This window comes from Nothobranchius furzeri, chromosome 16 (genome assembly GCF_043380555.1).
Source record: "Nothobranchius furzeri strain GRZ-AD chromosome 16, NfurGRZ-RIMD1, whole genome shotgun sequence".
Taxonomy (NCBI): domain Eukaryota; kingdom Metazoa; phylum Chordata; class Actinopteri; order Cyprinodontiformes; family Nothobranchiidae; genus Nothobranchius; species Nothobranchius furzeri.
In genome coordinates this window covers 62,532,268-62,553,143 of record NC_091756.1, presented here as the reverse complement: position 1 = coordinate 62,553,143, position 20,876 = coordinate 62,532,268, and the positions used below count along the sequence as shown (strand labels likewise).

General features: G+C 43.9%; 1 protein-coding gene across 1 annotated transcript; it reads right to left on the bottom strand.

The window, feature by feature from the left end:
- Positions 1-649: 649 nt before the first annotated feature.
- On the bottom strand, positions 650-19,071 carry jade3 (jade family PHD finger 3). Its single transcript, XM_015975781.3, has 12 exons — positions 18,911-19,071; positions 15,949-16,002; positions 15,820-15,879; positions 15,669-15,751; positions 15,416-15,573; positions 15,107-15,297; positions 14,380-14,591; positions 14,081-14,248; positions 13,877-13,993; positions 9,277-9,735; positions 8,735-8,852; positions 650-1,663 (listed from the first exon to the last, which is right to left on the bottom strand). Exons 3-12 carry the CDS (start codon positions 15,866-15,868, stop codon positions 873-875), a joined length of 2,346 nt encoding a protein of 781 aa, XP_015831267.1. The 5' UTR covers positions 15,869-15,879; positions 15,949-16,002; positions 18,911-19,071; the 3' UTR covers positions 650-872.
- Positions 19,072-20,876: the final 1,805 nt, after the last annotated feature.

Sequence of the window (20,876 nt, the reverse complement as noted above, 5' to 3'; positions counted from 1 at the left end):
TTTTTTTATCTAACAAAACTTTTGCAGGAAAAATACAACGAAAGTGAGTCTCAAGTCAAAAGTTCTTGCATCAACATAAAAACTCACTGAGCCGATATGAACCAGTCGTGCTGGCTTGTTTATTTGTACAAACAGGAACATGATCAAAGTGATGCTCGTTTCATAGTTTTCACAACTCAGAGTCTGCAAAAACAATGGCTGTTCACATGATGGTCTGAGGCCAGACATAAAAGGCAGTGACCATCATGTTTCCACACAGCGTTTACGTTTGCATCTCCTTCTCTCGCTACTGAAGGAAACCTTTTGGAATGTAAGACATTTCTTCCAGATCTCTTCGTGTTTAGTGTTTACATCGTTTTCTGAGACCCAACACACTGAAACCAGCACAACGAAGGAGCTGAATGGCACTCTCACTTACAAAAGGCAGTCGTGTTGCACCTGACATCACCACGCAACAAGTCAGCGGGATAGAAGTGCAGCAGCTGTTTGAGGTTTAAAGTAAAAGTTTCATCCAGTAAACTGAAATTATAGGACACACCCTCAATGAAATGTCAAAAAAAGGGGGAAGATTTAGTCAAAGTTGCACATTATTTACCAGTCAGTAAACAAATGACCCTAAATACAGCAGTTTGAACCAAAACTGTGTGGGAACAAGCTGTGTAGAACGTTGCAACAAACAAATAAACTGTCTCAGGAGACAAACGTTTGTTCATCTCAGTTTGCTTCTGGGTTATTCCTGCTAATGTTAGTGAAATACCGTTAAGCCGTTGTTTCTGTGCGGTGACTGCCGCCTGACTGGTGGAGAGCACCTGTTAGCTGAGGCGATGTACCTGATGCACTGGAAGCAGTGGGAGGAACTAAACCCACAGCCGTCACCTTTGCAGGGTGCGTCTGGAGCCCAGTGACTGCTTCCCTTTTCTTGGAGCATGTGGCTTTGACAACCCAGCCTGCTGCCTGCCCTGACCTTTGGTCTCCGGCTCTGAATCACTCAGCTCCAGATCAGGACAGTATCCATCACTATCCTGGTAAGATCGTCTGCTTTTTACTTTATGTTCTAATACCGGTTTGGCCCACAGCCTCTCCTTAGGCACGCTCTTTTGGGACAGTTTGTCAGAGACGCGCAGATCCTCTGTTGTCCGTACCAAGTTAATGGTTGCCTCTTTGAAGGACCTGCCAAAATGTTCCATGGCAGACTTACGAAAGTTGTTTTTATTTAAATCTTCTTTAGATGTGTCCCGGTCTTTGGGTGTCTGGCAGGAACTGTCATTCTGCACCCCCTTCTCTAAGACACCATTGGACTTGGGCAAATATGTTCGGTCTTGGCTCAGCTTGCCGTTACTGTTGGAGGAGTGGCCGTGGAGAGCTGCTTGTAAAGCCAAATGTTTGCCGGTTGGTTTGCCGCCCAACGGCATGGTGCTGGAGGAGGACAGTCTGCCATTGGAGCGTTCCTCTTTGCCACCTAAGGTGCGCAGCTGAGGCTTGCCTAGGCCCAGTCCTTCAGCATATTCAGTGACATTCCCACTATTGTCTGGGCAGAGCGGCCCAGATTTGGAACTCGAGTTTCCATTTCCAAGAGTTGAAGCTTTGGGCATCTTCAGTTTAAGTGTGATCCTTGGAGGAGGGCGAAACAGCAAATTTTCCACTGCGAAGGGAGCAGGAAGACCTTTAGGAAGAGAGAAACAAGACTTTTTAGGATAGGAGCCCTGACAAATGGCCAAACACAAACCCATAATAAAGCCCTAACATGAAGACTAGTTTGCCCCGCCCACTTGGTCAGGACATGCAGTGTTTCCCCTAGGAATAACAACCCATAGAACCACTGATTTGATCTCATTTCAGAGAAAAAAAGAACAGGTCAGATGCACCTAATAAATAAAATTACTAACAAACTCAGGAATCTTTCTTTGCTTCACTGTTCTGGTGCTGAAAATATCACTAATGCGGATCGAAGGAGATACACAGATGAATGCACCTCTTATTTATTATTTGGAAGCTACATTTACTGCAGCTGGATGAACCCCGCTGGTTTTCCATCAGGCAGTCACGGGGCAGCTCCAACGACCCAGTGGCTGTGCTGGGTCAGTTATCGAGCTCAGTCCGGCTCGGCAGAGGGTGAACGAGCCGAGGCGACGTCGTGCTCTGCTTAAGAAGAGGTGTTGTTTTCCCGCTTCAGAAGAAGCGTCCAACGTGTTTTTACGCTTTCTCCGAGACATGTCACGTCGCTAAGTTGTTAGCGCCGCGCGCTAACACGTCAATAGTGCAGCGTAGCCTGCTGGAGGTTTTAAGGGTTCAGATGAAACACCCGACCTCTCAGGCTGCTCACACATCGATCTTAAGTTGTCGTTGCGCTCACGCCGTAATACAGTATTAGATGCGGTTAAAGTCAGACATAAAAAAAAGAAACTTGGGATCTTGTAGGTGCGGCGGTGGGATTTCAGCCGTGGCGGCCCGCCACGGCTACGCCTATGTAAGGGAAACCCTGGGATAGAGCTGGGCGATATGATGATTTTAGACCGTTTTACGATCTACACATCTGACGGTCTGTCATTTTTGAGAGACCTTTTTATCACGATTCACAGCTCTGCTGTTGAATTTCTGCCTCCGAATGAAAAGGGAACTTACCTCAGGCAAATGACACACCTTTGTTTGACCCTTAACCAATCAGAGTGAGTCATAGTAGTATATTAGTGCCCCGCTTGTTTTCACCTGTGTGTGAACAAACATGGCTTCGGCCGCGGCTGAGAGCGACAACGAGGTTTTCGTTCCGAAGAGGAACGCCTTTTCTATAGTACCGACTGAGCATCGATTCACGTCATTTCAAACGGTGCCTCGTTTCGGTACCCGTCCTTCATAACGAGAACTTGCCAAGAAAGCTGCGCATACGCAAGAGCGTTATGTCGTCGGTCCCTGCGAGCGAGTTGTAAACAGAGCAGCATGGTAGAAAGAAGAACGCACGCTAACGCTTGGGTCCACCTCACTAAATGTGATGGGTACCCATCCCTGTCCATTATATGGAACTGGTTTGGTTTTTCACCAGATGACAAAGAGCAGCGAAACGTCATTTACAAGGAGAGCGTCAAGGCAAGTGATGGCAACACCACAAACTTGTTTAATCACTTGAAAAGAAGCCATCCCAAACAATACAACGAGAGCCAGCTGGCAGCTAAAGCTAAAAAGCCTGCGGCTGCAGCGGCTAGCGCTTCTTCCAGGCAGCAAACGCTAACAGAAACACACAAAACTCACTCCCTACGACAGAGACAGCAGACGGTGGAACAGCGTGACAGATGCAGTGACGTACCACTTGGTTAAAGAGGGTTAGGGTTTGTGTCCCGTGTGAACAGTAGGAGCGGGATTTAAGAACATGATAAAAACATTGGATCCGCGCTACGAGTTTTCCAGCCGCAAGTATTTTTCGAGCACCGCCATTCCACACATGTACGCTGAATGCAAAGTGAGCGTTGCAGAAAATATTCAGAATGCGCAGTTATTTGCTACCACAAGCGATCTCTGGTCCAGCCGCACATCAGAGCCGTATTTGAGCTTAACTATCCACTACATGAGCAACTGGGAGCTACATAGTATTTTGAACAAGTTCATGTTTGCACAATACGTTTGCAATTGACATGTTTGCTCTTTAAATATGTTTACGATTTTAATTTATGTTAAGTTACTTGAAAAACGAGAAAAACTGATGTTTGTAATTGTTTCTCTCAGGGCTTTTATCATCTCTGGTGTGAGTTTAAAATATAAGTGTGTTAGCACTGTGCTGATTATCCCTAATATGAATAAATGTTTATTTATTCAATGTTTCTCTTCTTTAATACGCAATTGAAGTTATGCTATTCATGGATAAAAAAATCGTGATAAAATCGAAATTGTGATAAAATATTGGAAAAATCGTGATATTCTATTTTTGCCATATCGCCCAGCCCTACCCTGGGACAAGAATATTAAATGAGCTGCATGCTGATTGGCCAGTTTATCCCAGTGGCTCCATGACGTTGCCTGAAGCAATAAACTTTGTTTACAGTATCTTGATAACTCCATAAACAAGCTACAGATCTATCAGCATCCAGGAATGTTACGTGTGTGCTCCAACATTCTTTTTTGCCGTTTTCCTCTCATTCAACAAGGACATTAGTTGTAGCTTAGGCTAGCATTAGCAGTAGCTGAGGCTAGCAATTTTCTGCAGTTAGCATAAGCACAACCAACATTTATAATTTATATGATGTTGACTAGAGATCGACCGACATGAACGTTTTCTGCCATATCTGTGTGTTAAATGTCCCTAATAACAACTGTAGATGCACCTGAACCTGAACCAGCTACTGAACTCTGAATTTAACCAAGTGTTGAATCCGAGTCGTTGGGTGCGCCGAGCAGCTCCTTCAGTCAGAGACTGATACATCACCTCTGCAGGAAGGAGCGCTTTCGCAGATCATTCCAACAGCAGTTAGGCTTCATAACACAATGTCATGAGTCACTCTCTTTAACTAACATTAATTAACCAACATTAGGGCTGCACAATATATCGAAAAATTATCGTCATCGCGATAACAGGACGTGCGATAGGCCCATCGCAAAGCACGTCAAAAACGGCGATAAATGTTTGGTTCAAACATTTCCATCCGTGTCATACATCAGCTTTTTGTAAACCAGCTCTGTTTTTTACGCGGAAGTATTATTTGACCAATCAAATGAAGCCCTAATGATATGCGGCCAATCAGATGGGTCCGTTCACGTAATACACCCGCCCCCCACGTAGACCCTTTTGGAATGCAACAGCCGAACATTAGCGGCGTCGTTCCCTTGTTCGTCATGCTGGCTCAGATTAACGAACGCACTTTGTGCTGAGGTTTCTGGAATCAGCGCTGCTTTCAAACGTGAGCGTGAGTCCGCTCGGTGTCGTTAAGCAGCTGATAATAACCGGGCTGACTCCGACACGTGCCGGTGAACCAACCCACCTCCAATGTTGCTAGTGTTCCACCGGGTGGTGATGTTAGCCCCAGGCTCCGGTTAGCTTCCAGCTAAGAGGCTACAGCACTCTCCTCCCAGTCCCACCCTGCTAAAGAGGGCCTGGAAAAGTTCCCCTACACATCAAAGTGATTTTTCATTTATGAGCTTTTATAACCTTGTTAATCAGGATAGTTGATTTGCTGCTGCACATAAACTGTCAGTCAGAAGCTCTGCTAGCCGCTTATCTTAGAGGAGCTAGTTCAGTTTGTTAGCTTGTTATCAGAATCATAGTTGCAGTTTCATCATCTGAGCTGCTTTTTAAGATCTAGGTAAACTCGTTCAATTTGGGGTTAAAAACAAACGTTTTCACATATTTTCCATGTAGTTTTTTTTGCCAGTTCCTCTTCTGAAAGGTAGACAATTGATTTTCTCTTTCCCTCAGAAAATCTTAATATTCTCCTAGTTTGGCCCAGCACAGTTCACTTCCCAGTTACAGCAACAGCCTTATATCATAACCACATAAGTGGAGAAAATGCTCAGTAGCAATGAGAGACTTTGCTGTTGCATTTAAGTGATGTTAACTATTATTTAACATTTAAACTTATTTTCTGATATTTTTATTTATTCAAAAAACCCTGGTAAGGGATGTTTTTCTGTATTTGGAGCATCAGAAAAAGTTTTATGGTGGAGGTGATGTTTTAAAGTCACTGAGAAACTGCCTGCATGCAGTTTGTTGTTTTGCTGCTAATACAGTAGCAGGTGCAGCTGCTAATACAGTAGCAGGAGCAGCTGCTAATACAGTAGCAGGTGCAGCTGCTAATACGGTAGCGGGTGCAGCTGCTAATACAGTAGCAGGTGCAGCTGCTAATACAGTAGCGGGTGCAGCTGCTAATACAGTAGCATGTGCAGCTGCTAATACAGTAGCAGGAGCAGCTGCTAATACGGTAGCGGGTGCAGCTGCTAATACGGTAGCGGGTGCAGCTGCTAATACAGTAGCGGGTGCAGCTGCTAATACAGTAGCAGGTGCAGCTGCTAATACAGTAGCAGGTGCAGCTGCTAATACAGTAGCAGGTGCAGCTGCTAATACAGTAGCAGGAGCAGCTGCTAATACAGTAGCGGGTGCAGCTGCTAATACGGTAGCGGGTGCAGCTGCTAATACAGTAGCAGGAGCAGCTGCTAATACAGTAGCAGGTGCTGCTGCTAATACAGTAGCAGGTGCAGCTGCTAATACAGTAGCAGGTGCGGCTGCTAATACAGTAGCAGGTGCAGCTGCTAATGCAGCAGCGGGTGCAGCCGCTAATGCAGTAGCAGGTGCGGCTGCTAATACAGTAGCAGGTGCAGCTGCTAATACAGTAGCATGTGCAGCTGCTAATACAGTAGCAGGTGCAGCTGCTAATACAGCAGCGGGTGCAGCTGCTAATACAGCAGCGGGTGCAGCCGCTAATACAGTAGCAGGTGCAGCCGCTAATACAGTAGCAGGTGCAGCCGCTAATACAGTAGCAGGTGCAGCTGCTAATACAGTAGCAGGTGCGGCTGCTAATACAGTAGCAGGTGCGGCTGCTAATACAGTAGCAGGTGCGGCTGCTAATACAGTAGCAGGTGCGGCTGCTAATACAGTAGCAGGTGCGGCTGCTAATACAGTAGCAGGTGCAGCCGCTAATACAGTAGCAGGTGCAGCTGCTAATACAGTAGCAGGTGCGGCTGCTAATACAGTAGCAGGTGCGGCTGCTAATACAGTAGCAGGTGCGGCTGCTAATACAGTAGCAGGTGCGGCTGCTAATACAGTAGCAGGTGCGGCTGCTAATACAGTAGCAGGTGTTGCTGCTAATACAGCAGCGGGTGCGGCTGCTAATACAGTAGCAGGTGCAGCTGCTAATACAGTAGCAGGTGCAGCTGCTAATACAGTAGCATGTGCAGCTGCTAATACAGTAGCAGGTGCAGCTGCTAATACAGTAGCAGGTGCAGCTGCTAATACAGTAGCAGGTGCGGCTGCTAATACAGTAGAAGGTTTTGCTGCTAATACAGCAGCGGGTGCGGCTGCTAATACAGTAGCGGGTGTTGCTGCTAATACAGTAGCAGGTGCAGCTGCTAATGCAGCAGCGGGTGCAGCCGCTAATGCAGTAGCAGGTGCGGCTGCTAATACAGTAGCAGGTGCAGCTGCTAATACAGTAGCAGGTGCAGCTGCTAATACAGTAGCATGTGCAGCTGCTAATACAGTAGCAGGTGCAGCTGCTAATACAGTAGCAGGTGCAGCTGCTAATACAGTAGCATGTGCAGCTGCTAATACAGTAGCAGGTGCAGCTGCTAATACAGCAGCGGGTGCAGCCGCTAATACAGTAGCGGGTGCGGCCGCTAATACAGTAGCAGGTGCAGCCGCTAATACAGTAGCAGGTGCTGCTGCTAATACAGCAGCAGGTGCAGCTGCTAATACAGTAGCAGGTGCGGCTGCTAATACAGTAGCAGGTGCGGCTGCTAATACAGTAGCGGGTGCGGCTGCTAATGCAGCAGCGGGTGCAGCCGCTAATACAGTAGCAGGTGCGGCTGCTAATACAGTAGCAGGTGTTGCTGCTAATACAGCAGCGGGTGCGGCTGCTAATACAGTAGCAGGTGCAGCTGCTAATACAGTAGCGGGTGCAGCTGCTAATACAGTAGCGGGTGCAGCTGCTAATACAGTAGCGGGTGCTGCTGCTAATACAGCAGCGGGTGCAGCTGCTAATACAGCAGCGGGTGCAGCTGCTAATACAGTAGCAGGTGCTGCTGCTAATACAGTAGCAGGTGCGGCTGCTAATACAGTAGCAGGTGCAGCTGCTAATACAGTAGCAGGTGCAGCTGCTAATACAGTAGCAGGTGCTTCTGCTAATACAGTAGCAGAAGCAGCTGCTAATACAGCAGCAGGAGCAGCTGCTAATACAGCAGCAGGTGCAGCTGCTAATACAGTAGCAGGTGCTGCTGCTAATACAGTAGCAGGTACAGCTGCTAATACAGTAGCAGGTGCGGCTGTTAATACAGTAGCAGGTGCGGCTGCTAATACAGTAGCAGGTGCGGCTGCTAATACAGTAGCAGGTGCGGCTGCTAATACAGTAGCAGGTGCGGCTGCTAATACAGTAGCAGAAGCAGCTGCTAATACAGTAGCAGGTGTAGCTGCATGTTTTTGCAATAAAAATGTTATGTTGTAATGAAATTCATGCATTAGTTGTTGTTTGCTTTGAACCCAGAGCAGACGTCACACGCCAGACGACATCAACACTGCATACTTTAGTATTTGTTCATTTATCGTGAGTAATATCGATATCGCAATATTAAGCACCGTTATCGAATATCGTAGGTTTTCCTAATATCGTGCAGCCCTAGTTTTCAAGCACTTATTAATCAGGTGTTTTTCAAGAACATAAATTTTCATTTAAATACAAGTTGCCAGCAGCACTGCAGTGCCCACATGTGTGCCTAACTTTTAATCAGCTCTACTAAAGACGTATATTGGCAGGCGCTGATATATATAAAAATATATCAGCTGACGGTGAGGTGGGTTGGGACATGCAAATACAAAGAGACGGTCTTGTTTATGGCGTGTTAAACTAGCTTTTCTCAGAATGGACCATTTCTTAGCGGCCAACACAACATTAGTAATCTACATATGAAAGCAGGCCAGAGACAGCAGAAGCTTTTCCATGTGCTAAATGAGACACCCCAATGACGTTTTGAATCCTTGATTCTCCTTTAAGATCCAGTGGCTAGACTTAAAGTTACTTGTACTTTAACATTTTACACGTGCGCTCACCAGCAGACAATTCTTGGTTCAGGAGCTTCACGTGCAGGTTGAACATCTGCTCCTGAGATTTACTCTGCAACAGCTTCAGCTTTTCCCGCCGACTCACCATGTAACACAAATTCCTCACCTGCAAAAGAGAAATGAATATACTGTAACCCATTATTGTAAAGTGTTACATTTAATTTTGCGTCAAACACAAATCCAACTGAATCTTATTTCGATGGCTGCATTCGACCTCCTGTTTTCTTGCTTGGAAACGTGTAACACAAGATTATTTCTAGAGCACCTTTTGTAATCCCCTTAATGTTGTTCTAGCTCATCATTTTGTAATTGCAGTTTTCTCTCTCTTGTTTTGTTTTAGTTTGCTGTAAAGCCCCCTAATGAACAAAGACTGCTTTATAAATGATCAAGAAAGTCTTATTGTGTATCTGATAAATGAACGTGTTTAACGAGTCCTGTGCCTCTCAGAAACCCTCTTTTGGTCTTGAGGCTGACACAGAGACTCAGCAGTAAGGCTCTCATCACTGCAGTGGAAAAAAGAAAACACCCACCCGTTCCAAATCCTGACGCAGGTGCATGAACATCCGCATGCGTGTGTGGATGCTGTCCTCCTGAGGCTGCAGCACCATGTTCTCCTCCTCCTCTTTAGGGGGCAGCAGTGCTTTATTAAAGCTGGATTTCCTCTTCAGCTTCCAGTACTGATAAATAAAGTCCACCAGGCGCTCTGAGAGACCAAGCTCCTTCCCAATCGCCTCCATTCGGATCAGAGTGTAAAACTCTTCCTCCAGCTCCTGCAGTCTCTGGGCTCTCAGACCCACCTTAGCCGCCTCTCCGGGGGGTTTACAACGAGCCGGACTCAGGCCAGCCTCCCCAGACTTGGACTTGCTGTGTTTGAGGCAGAAAGACTTGAACTTGACTTCATCCCCTTCGTCCAGGATGGTCTTCATCTCCAGGCTGTGCTCAAAGGCACACGTCACGTGGAAGGGAATAGTGCAGTTCTTCACTGAACACTGTGGGCAGAGTTGACACACACACACACATTGTTGGTGGCAGGAAAGTGATCTGTCTCTGTGAAGCTGAATGAGAGAACACCCAGAACTCTGGTCTGTCTAAATTAACTCATTTGGGCCTTTTAAAGCGACACAACACAGTTTTTTACACTTTAACCAATTCTTTAAAAAGTGGAGTTGAGCGGTAGCATCTTTACCAACTTCACATGCTTCAACACTCTGCAGCCCTCTGCTCACCAAAAACAGCACTTCATCGTTTGATGGAGCGGGAAGTTGCCCCAGGGGGCGCCCTTTACCTGCTTAACAGCTGTTAGCTATTTTCTGTGTGGTTAGCTAATAAAAAGCTAGCAGTTAGCTTTTTCAGTTTGCCGACTGTCAATAAAAACACAAGAAGTAGAAAAAGTTTGCTTTTTTGTTAGCCTCATGGTAGAACCTGGAAGTAAAAGTAAGGGAATGGTGTTTGGAGGTAAAGCAAAGAGCTAAAGCCAGAGTGAATATCGGTGTGTCCTTCACTAGTTTGAGGAAGCTGAAGGAGGCTATGAAATTACAGACTGATGGTGACCTGGCTTTGTTGCTACTGGACTTGTGGGTAATATTTTTTGTCCAACAGTATGGATCTTTTTAATTCTTAGGTTATTTAGTAAGACTTTGGTCGCTGTTAGCGCATCGTTTTCATGGAAAAGTCTTTAAAATATAAATATATGAAAACACAAAACTTTAAGGCGTTGTTCTGTTTAGAATGAGTTTTATTTGGACATGTCTGAGCGCAGCCTCTTCTGAGCTGTCATTCAGGCTGGTGACCTTGACAACGCGTGTATGACAGGGCAGCAGAGATTCTGCGGTGGTTCTTGTTGTAACATAGATAATGGACTGGTATCGGATTCAGACGGTTTGTCTGTCACTCCACAAACGGTCCCAAATCACAGCATAGCTTCAGAAGGAGCTCCTTCCAGAGCACTCACAGAAACACATTTACTGTAGAGAGCACACACTGACAAATCCTTAATAATATTAATAAGAAACAATCTTTAATCTAGCACATCTCAAGCAAAATCCCGAGGCGCTTCACAAGAACTAAAATAAAATATATTAATTAAAAACGATTAAAAACATCGTAAAAATGGGAAGAGTAAAAGTTGTGGTTGTAAAAACACAAAATCCACTCTACAATGTCAGACTCAACAATTATGTGACAGCTGTTTTCCATCGAAATAATAATTTAATGGTAAAATATTTTGTGGATGATTGAGACCTTCAGTGTTGCGGTTCCCTCGTTCTACCTAGATGCTATGTGTGTGCACGGTCCGAGGATTTCTTATGATTAGGAACATTTCTATGCACGAGTACAAAATGATGAATACCACACCGTGCGTAAGTTTGTTCCTACGCAGATTTGTGTTTAAGTACGAATGATGAATGAGGCTCCAGGTCCTTTTAACTGGGAACACTGAAGTCCAGCAACTCCTGATAACTTTTGAAAAATGTATTTTCTCAGTGGTTCTCAATCCTGGTCCTGGAGGCCCGGCATGCACTTTCATTTTCATTCATGTAACCTTAAAAGTGCTTTACCACCACTAATCAGGATGTTTCTAAGTACTAGACACAGTCCAAAAACGACCAAATAATAAAAGAACGATAAACCGAGCTGTGGTACAGTGGCACGTCAACTAGTCCACGAAATATAGTAAAAAGTAGACCAGGTGAGTGCCCACAGGTCTACCAAAACAAAAGCATCTAACGCAGGTTAGTTTGTCCTACGACGGCAAGTTACCGTGGCTTTAGCGTTCCATACTATAGTTGAGCTTTCAACCTCAAACGGAAGTTGGTTTCACAATTTCACTGCTAAAATCACAAATGGGGACAACCAGCATGTGCTTATCGGAGGAGTGCAGGGCACGTACTTTATTAACAGTTCAGTCATTTGGGATGGTGCAGTCCCTGCCAAAGCCTCAAATACTAAGACCAGTACCTTCATAGCTATAGAGTGCTTCACTGACATCCACTGCAAATCATCTAATATGGGGGATGTGTGCTCCCACCAGCTGGAATGTGTAAGTCAGCCTGAGACAAACCCGCACAGACTGAACTACAAGAATCCAGTTGTGATGGAACAAACTCAGGTTTTATTTTTAACCCTGCTTCAACACACCTGATTTCAATCAGCAGGTGATTAACAGGCTTCTGCAGAGCCTGAAGAAACACTTAGGCCGAGTGCACACGTAGCCGGGTTTTTTTTAAAACGAATATCCGCCCCTACAAAAACTTGCATCACACCAACGCGTTTTAAAAACAAACTCTGTCCACACGTACCCGGATAAATACGTTGTTAAGGACATGCCAGACCTGTAGGTGGCAGTACTTCCCCCGTTCTTAACCTCGTCCTTCGTCTGTGGTCTTCCACAAGGAGCAGTAATTCCGCTTGCAAAAACAAACGAGCAGAAAGCGATTGGACGATTGATAAAGCGAGCGCAGCTCTGAGGGCATCCATGCTGTCGGCTAGTGTAAACACAGGTCGCACACGTGATGTCAGCATTTTTCTGTCGCGGAAAGTGACGTTGCGGACCTTAAAACTCCGGTTTTGTCCGTCCACACGCAGACACCCAAAACGGAGAAAACGCAGATCTTCACTTTGGCCGGAGTTTTTAAAAAGATCCGTTTTCGTGTGAAAAAACTCCGTTTTCGTGTGGATGACAGGCCAAAATGTAGAAAAATATCTACGTTTTGGCAGATCCCCGGCTACGTGTGGACAGGGCCTAAATCAGGAATGTTGGAGCAGAGAAACAAACAAAACACGCTGGATAGTGACCCTCCAGGCCCTCAAACATACAAGGGGAAATAATATTCTTTCCTGTTTCTAATCTCTTCCCACTGAGGCTTTATGCTTGTACCCAAGACTTGTGGCCTTAATATAATACTGAGTCAGCGTATGGTACCGTGTCTGTTGCTGCACTGTTTGGATAATTTGACACATTCTGCACTTAACAGCTTTCCATCCCTAATATACTGCAAGTACTTGGCTCCAAGGTAGAGATCAATTAAGTGTTGAAGGAACACCGTATCAATCAGATTAAAACAGTATTCCTTTATCGACTACTGACACGTTTCTGATTTAATCAGAAACGTGTCAGTAGTCGGATGTTGGGCAGAGACGGGGTGGGGAGTTATTGATGTTACATGTTGCTCCAATGAAATAGGATAATTTATGGATAAGGGGTCGGATTTGGCAAGTAGAAGCGCTCGTCGTTCCACGGCGCTTCACAGCACATCGTCGCGCTTCCGCGTCTGGTGTGTTCTGGGCTTAAGGTTGCAGGTCCTGCGTTCTACCACTAGATGCTGCTCTTACACATGGTCAGAGCTGCTCTTATATTCAGGAACATTTCTTTGCACAAGTGCAAAATGGTAAATACCACAATGGGTAAAATTGATCCTATGCGTGAAATATACACGTGTGTATATACTGCATTTAATTTTGCGTAATGTGACTCAACAACAAAGGTATTAGTTAATTTGTGGTGTCAGCATGTTGTCTAACAGTTTCCTAATGTGATTTCTGAACAGTCTGCTGCCACGTCGATTCAAAGAAACACTCATGTTTTGTTTTATATCAGTGATTCAAGTCACTGATGAATTATTTCAGCTCTAAGCATGATTACTGATAGAGATTCACTCTCGTGTAAGTAGGAAATGTGTTGGAAAACAAAGACGTCAAGGTCATGACAAAGTCCAGAAGACCAACAGACTCCTGTGAAAAACAGCTTGGAGGTGCTGGAAAGACACGATAAGGCCAGGAAACTAATATACAGCAGAGATGGGGGTAGCCACAGATTACCACATTAATTCTCTTCCTAATTCACAAAGTGCCTGAGAAGTGTGACTTTCTACCTGATATCAACAGTTTGATTTGGTAATCTCACTTTAAAATCTAAAGGGGATTATGATTATGTGTAACTGAGAATTATCCAGAAGTTTGGTTTTTAGAAAAAACACACAGAAAGGAATTAAAGACACGAATACCAAGGTGTGCATCATAATCCAAGGACACTAGTGAATAAAATAACCTGGAGCCAGACTACAGTAAGTAACAGATAGCAGGAAGGTGACTGTTAACATTAGTGTGCTTATCCTTGGATTCCACGCCCACCTGAATACACGCGCCGGTCTTGAGTTTACACAGACTGCAGATGAGAGACCAGCGGCTGGGTGGGATGTGGGAGACTTTAGTAATGGGCTCCATTCGCTCGGGACACGCGATGCTCACCTACACAACAGAAACAGAAGAGCAGGATGAGTGTTATAAAGTCCTCCTGATGTAGGGAGTTGAGGAGCAACGGGGGGTGGTAAAGACCTCTGGTATCCACAGTGCACAGCTCACATGAGCCCACTTGGTACCAGCACGTGTGGCCTTCATGGCACCACCCTTCTTGGGACACAGAAGGCACTGAGGGTCGATGCTGAGGACACACGTCCTACAAAGCCAGTTTCCAACAGGCACCTTCACGATTCCGTAACAAGCCTGGAGAAAAATAAATAAATAAGAGTGGAACTGATTATTGATTTCATATTAACACAAAACATGCTGAAATGATGGAAACGTAAGCCAAAGTTTATTCTGAAAGCTGAGAAATGCAGACAGGTGGAGCCTACCTGGTGTACGCAGATGTTGCACTTGTCACAGAACACCATGTCGTTCCCTTCCTCACTGTCCGGAGAGCGGCACACATCGCAGATGACATCCTCGTCGTACTCAATGCCCAGGCCTTCCACTGTTTCAATGGCGTGCTTCATGTTGTCATGGCAATGCCTCTCCAGAGCCTCCATGGCTCGCTCCATCGTCAGCTCATCTAAGGGTGCTTCCCCTGGAGGACGGAGGACAACCACTTTGAGAAAAAGAAAACTTTATAATTAAACATATTAAGAAATGGAAGGTGCCGAGTAAGCAACAGAAAATGAGCCAGAGAGACAGACAACCAGTGATTAATAATATTGGCTGTAGCAGCGCTACGAAACACACAAACAAAAACAAAAAACTACCACGTGTGTAGCTCTGTCTGCCCAAAACGTTACCCCGGCTCTCCCTGGCCCCATCCCTACTCACTACTGCCACCGTAACACTTTTAAAACCAGAGGAAATCCCCGGATGTCTAAAACACATCCTGGGTCAGTCAGGAACACTAGTAATATATACATATATCTATATGCTGCTTAAAGCAGCTTTTTATTTTAATTTTTTTTTGTTTTTGCGGTTTTAAGTGATCGACAAAGCAGCCTGCTTTGTCGATCACTTAAAACCGCAATTTCCATCGGAGAATGATAGATTGTTCAGCCCTACTGCGGAGCCAAGGGCCTCTGCTCTACACCATGCACCTCGTACCCATGCGGTGAAGCTCAAGATTGAGTGCTTGCAGCCAGTACAGGTCCATGTCATCCAGATCGTAGCGACACATGGCCTCTGCCAGCTCTTTGATGTTAACATATCCGGGTTCTGTTGATTCCAGGCTCGAACACTGGATGTACTTCCTCTGGTGGGTGTAAAGCACTTCTTTGGACTTTTCTGCTATAACCCTAACAAAAAAGACACAAAACCAATCTTTTGGAATCAACAGTGTATTTTTAGGCTGTAAAGAAGATGTTTTACATCAGTCTATCCATGGCAAGGTCTCTGGCTATGAGACGGGCATACCTGACTGATGGATCTGGGATGGTTTCTGGGCTCGCTGGCACCTGGACACCCTTCTCCCACTCCTGCTTCCAGGTGTCTGCAAGAAGGTAGAAGTCCTCTGGGGAGACATGGTGGGAATCGGGTATCTTCATAGCACTTATCAGGTCTTTTCTGAACACCTGTGGAAGTGAGCCAAAACCAGAAACACAGACTGTTAACCCTTTGGTCCTGACTTTATTAACACACAGTAAACTAAAACAAAAACCAATCTTACTTCAGCCGGCTTCTTTGGGTTCGAGGCGGGGGTTCCAGGTTTGCTGCAATACTTGTTAAATGAGCAGAAGGAGGTAGAAGGACCTGACAGAAAACAAACTGTAAGTGAAAAGAAGCTGTCAGATGTAGTTTCAGTCCCTGCAGCGACTCACTCTCATTGTCTGAGCTGTCACTGCTGCTGGACGACCTGAGACGTTTCATCCTGATAAGTCCTAAAGAAAATGGAATTATTACAGGAGGCCTTTTCATTCCAACGGTAACCATCACAAAACGTTACTCACCATAAACCTCATTCTAATGAATTCTGACGAATAATAAACCACCTTGTTGTAACTCTGCAAAAGAAAAATACAAGTGAGTCAGTTAAATAGCTTTAATACAAAACAAGGATCTATTCTGTCATCATACTTTGCATCAGGATGAAGATTTATTGCCTCTTCATGACATTTACTAAAATATAAAGAGAAAAAAACACTCCCCGAATTACTCTCAATAATCTAACATAATTTGGGCAACAGCCGTAATTCAGATGAATGGAAGTGAAAAAGAGACAACACCACGAGCCAGCGGTGTTTACCTTCAGCCCACAGGACCACGGGTAAACTCATTATGGTTTCAAAATGCTGAGGGACTCAGACCCAGAGTAGCCCCACATACAGTGAGCTGCTTTAACAGACAGGACATGCCTCACATTCCCCATGAGGGCAGGAGGGGCAGCAGCAGGAGGAGGAGGAGGCACACGGCCAGGTCCTGTATCTGCCAGAGTAAAGTAAAACATAGAATCCAGAGAAGAACGCCTAATCGACTGATTCCCACCAACGTAATGGCTGTTTATGCTCCACCTCTGCAACAAAATGGCCCAGGAGATCTAAAACACCAAAACCGCTGCTGGTCGACACATATGGGATTCAATTCAAATTCAAAAATACTTTATTAATCCCAGAGGGAAATTGATTACTGATTGTAAACATTCAGTGTTTAGTCATAGAATAAAATGATCTCATGAGCGAACTTCCAATGAGTAAGGCTGTGAATGGGCTTTCAATGAGAATTATTTAAATATTAGGCAACTAAATGTAATTTTTTAATATTATTTTTTTTTTAGTACACTAAAGCTTAAAGACAAAGCAACGAGGAGATGCACCAATCCTGGTTGGTGAAAGCTGACGCAAATGACTAATTCTTGCCCTACGGATTTTTACTGATGGTGAATTAACAGAGAAAGATTTTTTTTTAATCACTGCTTAGCAAAGTGACATTCACAGACCGGAGGGTCATTAAAATTTTAGCCAATCACCCTGATATTGGCAGAGTCCAATTACTAGGATTTTGTTATTGGTGCTTCGCTAACCACAACTTCTTTTTACCATGAAATCTTAAGCATACCATGTACTAGGGCTGAACGATAAATCAATAGTTCAATATGTCTATCGATTGACGTGTGATGCGATAAGAAAAAAATAAATAGGTCGATAAAACTTCGATAAAAAGTTTCCTTTTTTCATTATACCCATCGGGTAGCAGCATATTAGACTAACTACTTACTCCTAACCAATCAAAACCACAGACTCAGGCACCGGGCCCTCCCCTTCTCAAGCCAAAACAGAGCATGAGGCAGCCGCAGCAAGATGTCTCAGCCAGAAGAGGTGGAGAAAAATAAAAATACCAAGAAGAAAATGGCCAGGGCTTCACGTAAAATATATTTTCTACAATTGTTTTAATATTTTTTTCATAATTATCAATATCGATCAATATAAATTTTTTTTATTGATTTCCTTTTTTTCTATATCATCCAGCCCTACCATGTACATATATTCAATTAAACTGAGATCATTTATACAGCACCAAATCATGACATGAGTCGTCTCAAGACACTTCAAAGTAAACATTCCTATACAGGTCAGTTCATTAAGCCAAGTGCCTGCCATACACTGGCACCACTGGTCCCTCCAACAACCACCAGTAGGCAAGCTAGGTTAAGTGTCTAGCCCAAGGACACAACAGCAGCATTCTCTGGTAGGAGCCGGGATTGAACCTGCAACCTTCAGATTACTGGACAACCCGCTCTATCTATTGAGATACTGATGTCCCAGGCTCAGTATAAGCAGCCATCGGCCACAACTCACTGGGGATTGAGAAGACAGAGCAGACACACAATATATGTTTGTGTTACAAACATCTGGTACAAAAACAAAAGTTACGAGAATTAGGCTTCAAACTACATCTTTTTTTTTTTTTTGCATTTGTTAGTCCAAATAAGTATTTCATGTATTAAATGTCAACTCTATAACATAACCACCGTTTGGAATTTTTCATTCAAAGAATACAAAAGTAAAATGAGCAGTGTATCGTGGATGCCTCTCAGCTACTATGACCTAAAGGTTTGTTAGGGACATTTTTGTGTTAGCTGATGGCAATGTCACAGTAGAACCAGCTAACTGAGCTGGTAACATAGGCAGAAAGAACCCCTGTAGCAGAAGTGAAGGTTTTTGTTTGAAACAAAGCCAGGAGTAATGATTAATGGGGTGCCACTATTGCTCCAGCATAAAACATGGACACATTTGACTTTTTGTTGTGATATATAGACTTGTTGTGTATAGGGAGTGGTTTTAAAGGCAAGCTGTTCAGGCAGGAACGAGATAAAGTCACCAAACTGTTAATAACAGTCACAAATCCCTGGCAGGGGAGACGCTGCGAGAGGGGTGCATTTTTCGCTACAACACCAGTAAAATACTCCAGCTTGCTTGCTACGGTACGGATGTGACATCAGAAACAGCGATTAAATCGTTTCCACTACGTTTACTTCTCTCTCTCATAACACCACTGCGTTGTTCTAAATGCCATGCATTTAGTCGCAGGCGGATTCATGGAGCTACAAGTCCAACAGGCAAAGTACTCAAGCTTTAAGTAACGCTAGTTTTGTCTGGGGGGAAGTCTTGGCGCCAAACACTCACAGGCCCTCGGCAGGCAGGCGAGGAAATCAAACATGGCGCCACCACCGTACAAAGATGTCACTTCCTACAGCTATTAAAGAGAATATTTTTGAGCTCAGCCATTTTTAGTTCTCAAAAGAAGATAACTAAATGCTACAATACAAGAGTTAACACAATGGTATTGCGATTTGTAGGGTGGAGGGACATACATGTTCCTGGGATAGCTGAAAAGGACCAGGCCCTGTGGCCTGAATAACCATCCTGGCACACTGAACACACGCGCATATTGTTCACATTCCTCCCGCGTTACCTTCAGTTCATGTTCGCTTTCCGCTTGGTTCCAAACACAATGGGTCATACAGACCGCAGAGACATCCAGGTTTATGGGCCGTGGTCCCAGCTTTAGATTAAAACGAGTTTGAATCCCAGCACACAGTGGGAATCTCTAACCCTAGCAGCCCACCCACCAACACGCCACAAGAGCTCTATTGTACCGCTCGTTCCTCCGGGTCCTAAACCTCACCGGTTAACGTGGATTTCTTCAACAAATTACTACCAAACGCAAAACCTAAAACAAACCCGGATAGACAGGAAAATGTAAGATCCTGTAGATTTTAATGGGTTTGAAACCGTAGCTGAGATGCATTTTTAGAAGTTAGAGCAGCAAATCAAAAACTTCAAAGGACTAATCACATGAAGTTCATCTTCTTGTTATCAACCCTACAAAACAATAGTGGGTTCATTACATTGCTTTAAAAATCACATTGGTCTAAATTTAGCTGGTGGTTTTATTTAAAATGACGGTAAAAAGCCAGCCCTCGTTCGGAAACGAGTGTCAAGCATGGTGTCAAGCCAGCCCTCATTGGCTTTTTACGGGCGCAACTACAAGAGTGTCTTTCAAAATAAAAGCGCACTTCTAAGATGTGTGTCTGAACTATCGACATATATACACATTAATCGTGAGGTCTAACCTAACCAATGAATAGACCAAATTGTTTTTATGGCCAACTTTGATCACAGTTTATTTTGAAATGCCACATTAGATTCTTTTGAAATTCGGAGAGGATTTAGTACTCGATGTGTACTTTAAGACTGAGGTAGAATAGATGTCGCGGAATCAGACAGTTTTTGAGAAAGAAACCATTGAATATGGTGAAAATTGTCATTATTGAGAACTTTGATTGTACTTTATTTTGAAATACCACATCAGATTTTTATGAAAATGGGGGCTTATGTAGTTCTCGATGTGTACTTTATGACTGATGTGGAAAGATGCTGCACAATCAGACAGTTTTTGAGAAAGAAACCATTGAATATGCTGAAAATTGTCATTGTTGAAAACTTCGATTGCACTTTATTTTGAAATACCACAACAGATCTTTATGAAAGTCGGGGAGGATGTAGTACTAGATGTGAACTTTAGGAGTGATGTAGAATTATGTTGCGCAATCATACAGTTATTGAGAAAGAAACCATTGAATATGGTGAAAATTGTCATTATTGAGAACTTTGCACTTTATTTTGAAATGCCTCATCAGATCTTAATGAAAATGGGGGAGAATATGGTACTCAATGTGTAATGTAGGACTGATGTGGAATGATGTTGCACAATCAGACAGTTTTTGAGAAAGAAACCATTGAATAAGGTGAAAATTGTTGTTATTATTGACAACTTTGATTGCACTTTATTTTGAAATGCCACATCAGATCTTTATGAAAATAGGGGGGGGGGGGTGTAGTACTCAATGTGTACTTTAGGACTGATGTGGAATGATGTTACGCAATCAGACAGTTGTTGAGAAAGAAACCATTGAATATTGTGAAAATTGTCATTATTGACCAATTTGATTGCACTTTATTTTGACATGCCACATCAGATCTTCATGAAAGTAGGGGAGGATGTAGTACTCGGTGTGTACTTAAGGATTGATGTGGAATGATGTTGTGCAATCAGACCGTTTTGGAGAGCCATTGAATATGGTGAAAAATTGTCATTATTGACCAATTTGATTGCACTTTATTTTGAAATGCCACATCAGATCTTTATGAAAGTTGGAGAGGATGTAGTACTCAATGTGTACGTTAGGAGTGATGTGGAATGATGTTGCACAATCAGTTTTTGAGAAAGAAACCATTGAATATGGTGAAAATTGTCATTATTGACAACTTTGATTGCACTTTATTTTGAAGTGCCATATCAGATCTTTATGAAAGTCGGGGAGGATGTAGAGCTTTATGTGTACTTTAGGAGTGATGTGGAATGATGTTGTGCAATC

Bases quoted from the DNA above. Each gene is read 5' to 3' on its own strand.
- jade3 (XM_015975781.3), bottom strand. From the start codon at position 15,868: ATGAAACGTCTCAGGTCGTCCAGCAGCAGTGACAGCTCAGACAATGAG. The intron at 15,752-15,819 runs GTGAGTCGCTGC...GTTTTCTGTCAG, and splicing joins TGACAGCTCAGACAATGAGA to GTCCTTCTACCTCCTTCTGC. The intron at 15,574-15,668 runs GTAAGATTGGTT...TCACTTCCACAG, and splicing joins ACCCAAAGAAGCCGGCTGAA to GTGTTCAGAAAAGACCTGAT.